This window comes from Petaurus breviceps, unplaced genomic scaffold (genome assembly GCF_028583685.1).
Source record: "Petaurus breviceps papuanus isolate PSGF00001 unplaced genomic scaffold, PetGlider_PUasm1.0 99, whole genome shotgun sequence".
NCBI classification, from domain to species: domain Eukaryota; kingdom Metazoa; phylum Chordata; class Mammalia; order Diprotodontia; family Petauridae; genus Petaurus; species Petaurus breviceps.
The window spans coordinates 21176035-21186526 of NW_027187465.1; the positions used below are offsets into that span (position 1 = coordinate 21176035).

The 10492-nt window shown below is 44.3% G+C and overlaps 1 protein-coding gene across 1 annotated transcript in view; it reads right to left on the reverse strand.

The window, feature by feature from the left end:
• LOC138156200 (disintegrin and metalloproteinase domain-containing protein 1b-like) overlaps positions 1-1041 on the reverse strand; it is a 1490-nt gene extending 449 nt beyond the window's left edge. The window contains exon 1 of the mRNA XM_069081404.1: positions 3-1041. Coding sequence (XP_068937505.1) covers positions 3-1041 — 1039 coding nt within the window. The remainder of the gene's footprint in view (positions 1-2) is intronic.
• Between the last annotated feature and the right edge of the window lie 9451 nt (positions 1042-10492).

Below are 10492 nucleotides of genomic sequence, written 5' to 3' on the forward strand. Positions count from 1 at the left end.
GCCCAGGTTATGGCCCAGCTCATGCACCATGAGCAAGGCAAACAGAGCAGGATCTTCATGGTAGAAAGAGTCTACCGCTGCCGCAAGCTCAGATACACAGGCCCCATTGAGAAATGCTTCCCCCATGGCCTCTCCCGGTTCATAGCCCACTATGAGATGTGCGACATCGTGCTTTGCCCGACCGACCAGCTTCTCTTGTCTCCACTGGTTGAAATTGTGCAGCACTTCCCGCAAGTCCCCAGCAATCCTCACCTGGTCCCTCTCTGTCCAGATCTCCAAACCCACCAGGACCACCTTGACATGGATTCCCTGGCTGTAGGTGTTAACATGGGCAAGGGCGTCCACCACCACCTGGACCGTCCTGGTCACGTTGCTGTTCCACATTTGGAACCGCCTATTGTCGACGACAACAAACATCTCCACGTACTTGGTGTGTGACCACATGTAGTTCAGGGCCTCAGTTTCCAGAGTCTCTTTCTCTTCCTTTCTCTGTTTCTGCACACTGCTTCTGAATCTTTGGTCTTCTTCTGCGGCCATTCTGCAGGAGCTGTGGAGGGGCCCATCCATGCGATATAAGATGTGTTCAAATTGCCGCGATGTTTCAATGGGCTCAATGCCATAGACTGTTTTCTGGATGGTCATTATGCCCCTGAGGCCTGAACAGGTGCTGACAGACACGATGGACCCCAGCTCACCTTCTATGTATCCATCATAGTGACAATTATCTGGGATAAAAGGCATGTCTAAACTTGGGACACTTTTGGAGTAGGTGTAGACGGGGAAATTCTTAACAAACAACCTTTTCTTTAACTTCAAGTGAATAATTTGTCTTTTCTCTTTCATCAGCAGTGCATATGACAGTTTAGCTTTTGAATCTTCCTTGTCCCTGAATGTTAATTTTCTGGGGATGATGATTTCATAGGAGGAGTGATGCACTGATTCCAACGCACCATAAATACCTGGGAAAAGAATGTCCACCAGTAACAAGAAGATCCCCAGCCTGATGTGATAGGCTCCCAGCACGAGATCCAAATCCCTCATCTGGGGAGTCCTGCAAATTCTCTCTCAACCTCATTCGTGATCGTTTGCTTCTCAGGGACCCTAACTGGAGCCGCAGTCACAGATATAACTTAAGTGAAGTAACTAATGATGCAGGTGGCTGTCCTGACCTTGGTCCCTACTCTCAAATACATGGTCATTTCTCTAAGTTCTGTAGGTTCTTGATGGCCACCAACCTCAGTATTTCCGAGATCTCTGTTGGCTTCCTCCCTGACCTGCTGACTTCCCTTCTTCCCTTTAGATGGTATTTGATTCTGTGGCCCCCATACAAGAGCAGTAGCCTCAATGTTTCCCTGGTAGTGTTTCCCAGTAAGCTCCTTTGGCCTTTGTAGACAGCTATGACCACAGAGGGACAACCCGTGGGCTAGCTCGGGGCGGACATAGGTAAAAGAAGAAATACCATCTCTCGCTCCATTCTTAGCCCCAGACACTCTGGACATAGACCCCTCCCCCACCTGTTCAGGGCATCCGTTACTCTTCCCAGTCTTTGAATCTTAAGAGTTCCAGAGGTGGGGCCCAGAGATCTGGCCAGGGCCCAGAACTTTCCTCACTACTTGTTTTCCCAAAACCAATACCATTCTTTGCCCTGTTCCACTGTCCCTCCCTGATTCAGGGCCTCTTCTGCTTCCAAAAGGGCTTTAAGAGTTGGCCACTGATCTGCTGGTGACCAGAGAATGTCCCAAAGGGATTGAACCTGCCCTTTCTGCCCCAATTCCCACTTTCTCTGGAAGAATTAACAGACTCTGCACCCTCCTATCTGGCAAGTACTAATTTGCCAATATCGAATTGAAACTGAAGTTCTAAAGTCCCAAAGAGAAATCAGCCTCTCCAAAGGTTCAGGGAACAGCACCAAGTAGGCACAGCAGCATAGATAGATAGTGATGCCTGAAAGAAGGCAATGGATCTGGTCCCTGTGGTAACCAAGGTTGAAGACCAATTCAACAATTCAATCCAACTCAGCACAGAGTATCAAACATAAACTTAGCAGCTTTTCCATGTCCAAAGTCCAACTATCCTTTTCTGAGCCCAATGACAATTCACCCCAAGAGCCCTTGGCCAAGACCTTGACTCTATGTGGTTTAAATTTGTTGGTTACCATCTTTAAAAAAAAAGCCCCACCAACCTCCCCAATCTTCCGAGCAAAGGAGATTTCTTCATTCACTTATATTAAGCACCTAAATCACCATATACCATGCAAGGGGCTGGAGATGAACAGGAAAATAATCAATCACTTCCCTACCTGTCACCTGGAAGAATTAGACTCATCCTGTTTGGCCCTACAAACCCTAGGCACATACACATATGACTGAGTGTGTACGTATGTGTTTCTTTTGTAATAAGGGTCTAGAGCACAGGCATGAGTACACAGAAAGTGCAGAAAAGCAGATTCCTGCTTAAAAAGAGCAGCTTTTCTAATTGATGGAGCTGAGCAGAAATTGGACAGGCCGCCATGGGAGGTCTGGAGTCCCATCTCTGAAAGTACTCTAGTGGGGGCAGAAGGGCCCCTTGGTCAGATTCTCTATGCAGGGAGAGGTTAGACCCTAGTGGAGTCTCTGACGTCTATTCCAATGCTGAATTCTAGGAATCTATGTAATAAATAATTTTCTTATGTTCTATTTTAATGCTAAGATTACATTTTCCTTTGCTATTTTGTAATTCTTGGGATGCTGGTCATCATATCAGTAGAATATGGCCTGGGCTTTCATTTGTGTTTGTTTGTTTAATGGACTACATATCTATAATCAGCAAAGTGCAATGAAAAGGGACTTGAGTGTTAGAGGACTGGGGTTCACGTCGCGCCTCTGTCAGCACTGTGATTAAGGCAAGTCTGTTCATTTCTCTGTGTTTCAGGTTCCTCATCTGTCTGATGTGGAGGCAGATCTAGGTGATCTCTCAGGTTCCTTCCAGACCCCAATCATTTTACAAAATGGACCAGTTTATTCAACATTGATAGAATGATAGCTTTGACCTGAGAGGCAGCATGGTGTCCTGGGCAGAGGGTCTAGAAAAAGGGGCAGAATTTCTCCATGGCTTTGGAAAATATGTCCTTCATAAGCCATTTTGGGAGTTATGATTTGTAGTAATCTCAAATAAGAAAAACAATTTCAGTTGAGATGTAGCAAAGGTTTAGAACTGAGGTAAAAGGTCAGCCAGCAGTTTGCTTCAGCAAACAGAACAGTGGTCATTTAATTTTTGGCACACCCAGAGACCCTAAAACCATCCCTCTCTGACTATTCTAAGAAAATGGTAAACCTGAGACCCATTAACTACAGTTACACACACACGATATACATATGTGTGTATAAGTACATACAGACATGTATAAGTGTGTGCATGTGTATTTCTTTTGAAATGGGAGTCTAGACCATGGTCAAAGCCTACCAACTTTTTACCTTAATGCAATCTGTTCATGTGAAGAGCCCTGTAAGCCTGCTTTCAGGAGAACCTGGAGCAGACACAGACATTCTGTAACTAAGTCCAGTTGGCTAATTATGCGGTTGGTTGAAGTCTTTTTCAGTTCGCTGCATAGCTAAAACTGGTAGCATCTTCAAAAGCGAGCTTTGGCTGTTTCTGCTTCCTCTGTGTCTGCAGGAACTCTGATTTTTTGCTCATGGCATCCATGAGACCACGCTCTGAGGGGAAGAAAAGTCTTCGAGCGGTCTGTCTTAGGCCATGTGGCCCCAAGTTCTCCCTGGGTTTTGCATGCATTCTTTTCCATTTGGGTTCAGATGCTGTAGAGAGTGGGTTGCCTGACCACAAGAGAGAGAGCCATGGGAATTCAAGAGTCAGAATCCAGGCTGGTCAGCGCAGCACTGATGTCCCAAGGAACAAGGAGTAATTTTGGAGAGTGGCATTCAGGACTCCAACCTGGCTGAAAGACTCATCTGCTAACAACGATGCCATTAGATGTGAGCTTGGAAAGACCAGTTCTTTATAGGAACTGAGCCAAGTTTTGAGTACTTCCCCAGAGACTGAGGCATAGGAGAGAACATTCTCTCCTCCTCGAACTACTGGGGGAAATGTTTGTACCTCTGTTCTTGCCACAGCTGTGAAGTAAATATCCCTCTGTAAAAGGTACTGTGTCAAGTGCTTAAATGGATTGAGGTGCTCTCACCGACCCCTAACAAATGGGGGTGGAAGGAACATAGCCTGTGACGGCTTGAGTTAATGGCAGTAAAGAAAGCCAGGGAGGCACCCCCACAACATTCCAGTGAATCCTTTGGTCACCTCCAGAAGACCCTTATAGATCACTAGACCTATAATACTACCCTGAGGGCTTAGACTCCTCTGGGGAGACCCATCTGGTGTTGCTCCAACCCAACCTCCTAGTATCCCAATAAGTCTCACTTTCACTCCTGAAATTCATAAAGGTATCAAGTCTTATGGTACCATACTGAGGATTTGGACTGCTCCAAAAGAGAGATGCACTTGGCGTTGCTAAACAAATTTCGTCCCCATACAGAATATTTCCACTTTCGCCTCCAGAAACTCATACAGGCCTCCAGCCTTATGGTAGTACTCTGAGTTTAGTCAACTCTCCTGGAAACAAAACACTTTTGGGACTCCTAGAGAGTTAATTCCTTTCCTTCTGGATTTTAATTGTCCAAAAACCTCACAGTAACAGTAGAGGGCAAAGTTGAGGTGTGGCTCCCCAATGTTGTGTCCTTATCTCCCAATTCCTCCTCCAGATGTGATATCTCATGTACCTCAAGGAATTGGGGCTGCCTAGGACCTTCACTTGCTAAAATACTGAAATTCAAGATTGAGTGGACCAGGAAATCTTCCCTCCTCTACCCAGAAGGCTGGGATTAAGAAACTGTTCCTTCAGAAAGCTGAAGTTCAAGAACTTCCACCATTCAGACATGGTTCCTCTATCCATGATTGCCATCTCTTGGGCTGAAAGATATATTGCTGCTTCTTCAAGGTTGGGTCCACCACCTTTGGGCCATGTGATGGAGAACATAGACACCTCTAGCACAAACCAGTCACTAGCAGCTCCTATGGGATGAAGAGTAACCTCATCCTTGTCCCCAGAAACCAGCTCTATTCTTAGCTCTTTGGCTCTCTGAGGAGGTCACTGAGGAAAAAAAAAAGGTTGATGGTGCAATCAACTTCCATTAATTACCACAACACTAAGGAGTGGTTCTTCCCACAATACTCTGAGACAACTAATTCATCACCAACCAATCCACAAGGAAATCAGAATGGGTCAAAGGGGCATTCCCTTCATAGGGAATGGTAATCAAAGGCCCAAAGACTCTATCTCCTTGTAAATTCATCGAGTTATTCAGGGAATTCCTCTGATTCAATTCATCAATAATGTACTAACAGCCTACTAGTGTGCCAGGCACTGTGTCAGAAAGCAGGGCTACAAAGACAGAAATGGAAGAGTCCCTGCCCTCAAGGAGCTTACATTCTACTGCAGGGAAACAATATGTATATAAACATAAAATATATTCAAAGTAAATACAAGGTAAATTTTTGGGTCGGTGAAAACATGAACTGGAGGGAATCTAGGCCATGTTTCAAAGGCAGCTAGGGATTCCAAGAGAAGGAGGTGGAATATTCCAGGCATAAGTAAGAGTCAGTACAAAGCATTATGGGAGAAGAGTATAGAGGCCAGCCTGGCTGGAATACAGTGCCTGTCAAGCCAAAGAAGAGAATTTATTAAGCACTTACTGTGTGCCAAGCACTAGGGGTAAAATTATAAGTAAAAAGGATGGGAATCTTTGCCTTCAAGGAACTCATATTATAACAGGGAAAGATAATATATAAAAGAAAGCTAAAAGGGGGGAAGGGGTGTTTCCCTCGTTCTGGAATTTTGGAATCAGTCCACGTTTACCATTTGGTCCAGTTTTTCCTTCTCAGGCTTCACTTCTCCAAACTGAAGTCTTTCGGCCTGTCCTCATAAGGTAAGAGCTCCATTGATGTGACCAGTTTAGTCATCCCTATGGACTTTCTCCGGTTCCATTCCATGTTCGTGTATTAGTTTGCATTTGATCCCAAAATAAGGCATGCCAAAAGGCACGTCTCCATACGCTGGCTGTCTAGACTCCTGCACCACCACTGGCAGCAATCACCATCTTGCCTGTAGGTGTCTGCTTGGCGCCACAAAGAAGTGCCCTCGAAGCACTCAAGAAGGTCATATTCATCCCCTGGGAGTGAACTCTCAGCAGCAGTGTCCAAAAGCAGTCTGAGCCCTTCCTTGTCTGGCCGCAGTGGTCCTTCCCACAATCCTGCTGAATGCCTCCTCCTTGCCTTCATTTATTTATTCCAGTCTCCAGAGAAGGATTTCCTGAGCCTCCATTAACCTGGGGCAGGGTTTTTGATAAGGGCAAGATCCTTTGTGGGGAGACAGAAGTTCACAGAAAGAATGTGAACCAGTCACTAACACTACCCTCAAAGGTAACAAATCTAATCATGATGCAGGAGTTCTGGTCTAGACTCAGGAAAGCCAAGAGGCCCTGCTTCATGCCTGGACTGTGGATGAGATCGCACTGAACTATGAATGTTGCAAACTTAAGGGCATCATCAGGAGAGAAGCATTTGACCCTTACTAATGGAGTGTGATAGTAATGGCAATTAAAGATTCCCCTGTATTGGCTTGGTTTTCAAATTGATTGTGTTAAAACCCAGAGTTTGTTAATCCCACCTGTGGGATGGGCTTGTTGATGTGAAAAGAAAGTCCTGAATTGGGAGGAGCTGGTGATGTAGATTTGGAGAGACAAGAGAGAGGCGGAAGATCTTTTTGGAAGCAGCACCTTGTGGAGAGAGAGAGACTAAGAGAATTGCTGGTGGCCGCTTTGAATTGCCCTGGACTTTTGAGACCTGCCCCCTGAGCTGCCAAGGACTGAGGAGACATGGCTGTTTTGCTGGTACTTTGTCTGTCTGTTTTGATGTTATTTTGCCAGATTTGTCTACTGGTAAAAGACTGTCCTTTTGTTGAAGAAGTCCTGGAACCTGGCTGTTCGCTAAGAAGGCCTGCGACTGTCCTGCAGACAGAGAGTGAATACTGTCCACTGGTGAGGGACAGTACTGTTGTTGCAGGGGTCTGGAGACTGTCCTGCAGACAGAGTGAATACTGTCCACTGGTGAGGGACAGTGCTGTTGTTGCAGGGGTCTGGGAGCCTTTCTGTTGGTTCAGAAGCCCTGAAGAAGGATTTTCTTGTTGCATGTTTACAGAAATCCTGGGAGAGGGCTTTGCTAATGTGTTCAGGGGTTCTAGGACTGTTCTACAGACAGAGGATAAATTCATGAAGGGACTGGCAATGTATCTTGTGGCTTTGCTAAGCCTTGTCTCCCCAGGAACTAAGATTGCTGAGAACTTGCCTCCTGTCAAGATGAAGAAAAGACCTCCATTTGGGTATTAAGTGCTGTGTTTAAACTTGATGTAACTCTGGGGTAGATTCAATTGTGATCCAGGGGTGGGGAACTTTTGACCTTATGTTTGGAAACTAATCTCCATTTGAGAAAAGGGGCTTTGTGGTGGACTTAATTAAGGTATAGCCTAGGGGTGGAGAAGTATTTAGAACAGAGACTTTGTAATTGATTGAATGATTGGAAGGTCCTGGGGTGGGGTAGTACTTGGAGATTATTTAATCACACTTAGTAAATGCTGTATTTGGAATGATGTCATGTTTCGATCTTCTCTGTTCTGGGTTTGTTACTGAATAAAATAGAGAGCACCTATGCTGGTATTTTGAACCTGGGAAGTTGCCTTTTTTTGGCATTACATTACATGGAGGCATCACCAAGGTTTACAAATGTTCCAGGATCATGTCCCAAAATGAGATGGACATTATCATATTCTGTCCCTGGTCTCACTAGTGGTGAAAATTGCAAAGGACTTCCTGAAAGTGCACAGAATCTTCTGGCTCAGACCTCTCAAAGCCACTGACCACCTTTATCACGACATCCTGTCTGTAGGCACTGATATGTGCAAGGACCATCTTGACCATGTTGCTAGTTTACGTCTGGAACTACTGATTTTCAGTATCCAACAGCTCCTCATTCTGGGGCCCCTCCAGGTCTTCTTTTTAGATTCTGCACTCTGGTTCTAAGTTTTTGGGTCTCTTCTGCCTTAACTCTGCAGAAGCTAAGTGGGCATTCATCCAGGAAGTATGTGATGTGTCCAGACACCCCTGAGACTGAAGCAGATGCTGCCAGACAGGAGGGACCCAGTTACATTGGGATGTCATTGGGTAGGTGAAGGTACGGAAGTTTTTGACAAACCACTCTCTTTTTAGCTTCAGGTGAAATCATCTGCCTCTTGCTTCTCATACGCACCAAGTAGACCACTTTTCCTACAAAGTCTTCCTTCCCCAGAAAGAAAACCTAGGCAAGACCATTCTACAAAAACAATTTACTCAACTTCTGGCCAAGATGGCTACCTGAACAGAAGCAGACTCCTCAGCTTTCACATACCTATTCTAGGAAATTAATGAACTTCCTATCAAACTGAAAAATGGCTCCACAACTACAGTAAGGGGCCTTTTCCCATCCCAGAACTGCACAAAAAGTGTCAGAGGCCCACAGGCAATATGAAGGGAGGCTGCCAGTAAAGCCAATGCCAGTACAAGCAAACAAGACAAGCCTCCCAGCACAACCAGAAGACAGGCCAAAGACACACACAGTCAGGCAGTCAGGCAATACGCATTTATTTATAATGCTTGCTTTGTTCCAGGCATTGCTGAGCAATGGATACAAGGATAATATAACAAAGGATGAAAGGAAAGCAAAACTATCCCTGCCCTCAAGCTTGCAATCTAAAGGGAGGCATAAGCAACAAACAAATATATACAAACAAGCCACATATAGGATAAGTGTGACATCATTAAGCCTGAAGGCACTAAAATTAAGAGGGGTTGGGAAGGGCTTCCTGTAGATGAAATTTTCATTGGGAGACTATTCCAGGTACAGAGGAGAGCCAGAGTTCCTGGACTGAAGACTATGTGGTAAGGAAGGTGGGGGGCAGGGAGGAAGACTAGGTTATGAAGAGCTTTGAACATCAAACAGTGGATTTTGTATTTGGTCCTGAAGTGATAGGGAGCCACTGGAGGGAGCCTGTAAGCCTCTGTATACAGACAAAACAAGAGCAGAGAGCTCCTTCAAGAAAACCCCAGGCAAAGGGAAGATCAGAAAGCCCCAGAGTGGTAAGAAATCTTTAGGACCATCAGAAATCCACAGTAATGGCCTTGTAAGCCCAGGGAAACATTAGTAACCAGCCCAACAAAGTGGCACTCGGCATGGGACAGTCTAGGCACACAGGTGTTCTGAGGTCCCTAGAACTGTCTTGAGATGCCATAGAGATTCAACGCTCTGAATAGAAAAGATGAAGGGAAGGGGAAGGGCTAGCTCCAGTAAGCGGGGTCAACTAAGGTAACAGAGGATAAGATTAAGCAGCACTGATCATCCCAACCAAAAGCACTGAAGGGGGCAAAGTCCAGCACTAGCATAAATCCCCAATTCAGAAATTAGGTTAGAGATGAGTAAACCAAAAAAGAAATCAGCAGTGGAAAAAATTACTGGAGACTTAAATGTGACTAAAAATCTAGCCTAGAAGGAGAAAGTGACCCCCTAACAACTATAAGTAAAGTTTCAAAGGAAAAAATGAGTATGAATATCTAAAATAAAAATTTCAAGGGAAAATAGCTAATAATCAGGAAAACTTGATTCAAATAACGGAATCCTTGAAAACCAGAACAGACGAAACAGATATCAATCACTGCATGCAACTATAAGAAATATTAGAACAAAATTTGAAGATTTAAAAAATAGAAGAAAATGTAAGATATCTGATATAAAAAACAACTGACCTGGAAAACAAGTACAAATATAATTAAAAATCACCGGACTCTGAAAACCACAATTAAAAAAAAAAAAGTTGGATACTCTCTATCAAGAGATCATAAGTGATATCTTTCCCAGATATATTGGAACTAGAGGGCAAACTGAAGATAGAAATGCATTTACTAGGGGCAGCCAGGTGGCTCAGCGAGTAAGAGCACCGGCTCCAGTGTCGGGATGACCTGGATCAAATCCGGGCTCAGATACTCAACACCACACCCAGAAATAACTAGCCGTGTAACCTTAAGCAAGTTACTTAACCCCTATTGAATAAAAAAAAAAAAAAAGAAATGCATTCACTATTTCCTAAAAGGAACCCCAAAAAGTAAAGTCAAAAGAATATCAAAGCCAAAGAAAAATATCACAAGCATCCAGAAAGAAGCAATTTAAGTGCCAAGGGATTATAGACAGGATTACACAAAAACTGGAAGCTCATGCAATAAACTAGAGGAGATCTTGGAATATAGTAGTCCAAAAAGCAAAAACAAATACAGGTTTATAACCAAGAATGACTTAATCTGAGGTAAAGTATACTTTTAATGGAACAGAGGACTTTCAAGGATTGCTGATGAAAAGGTCAGAACTG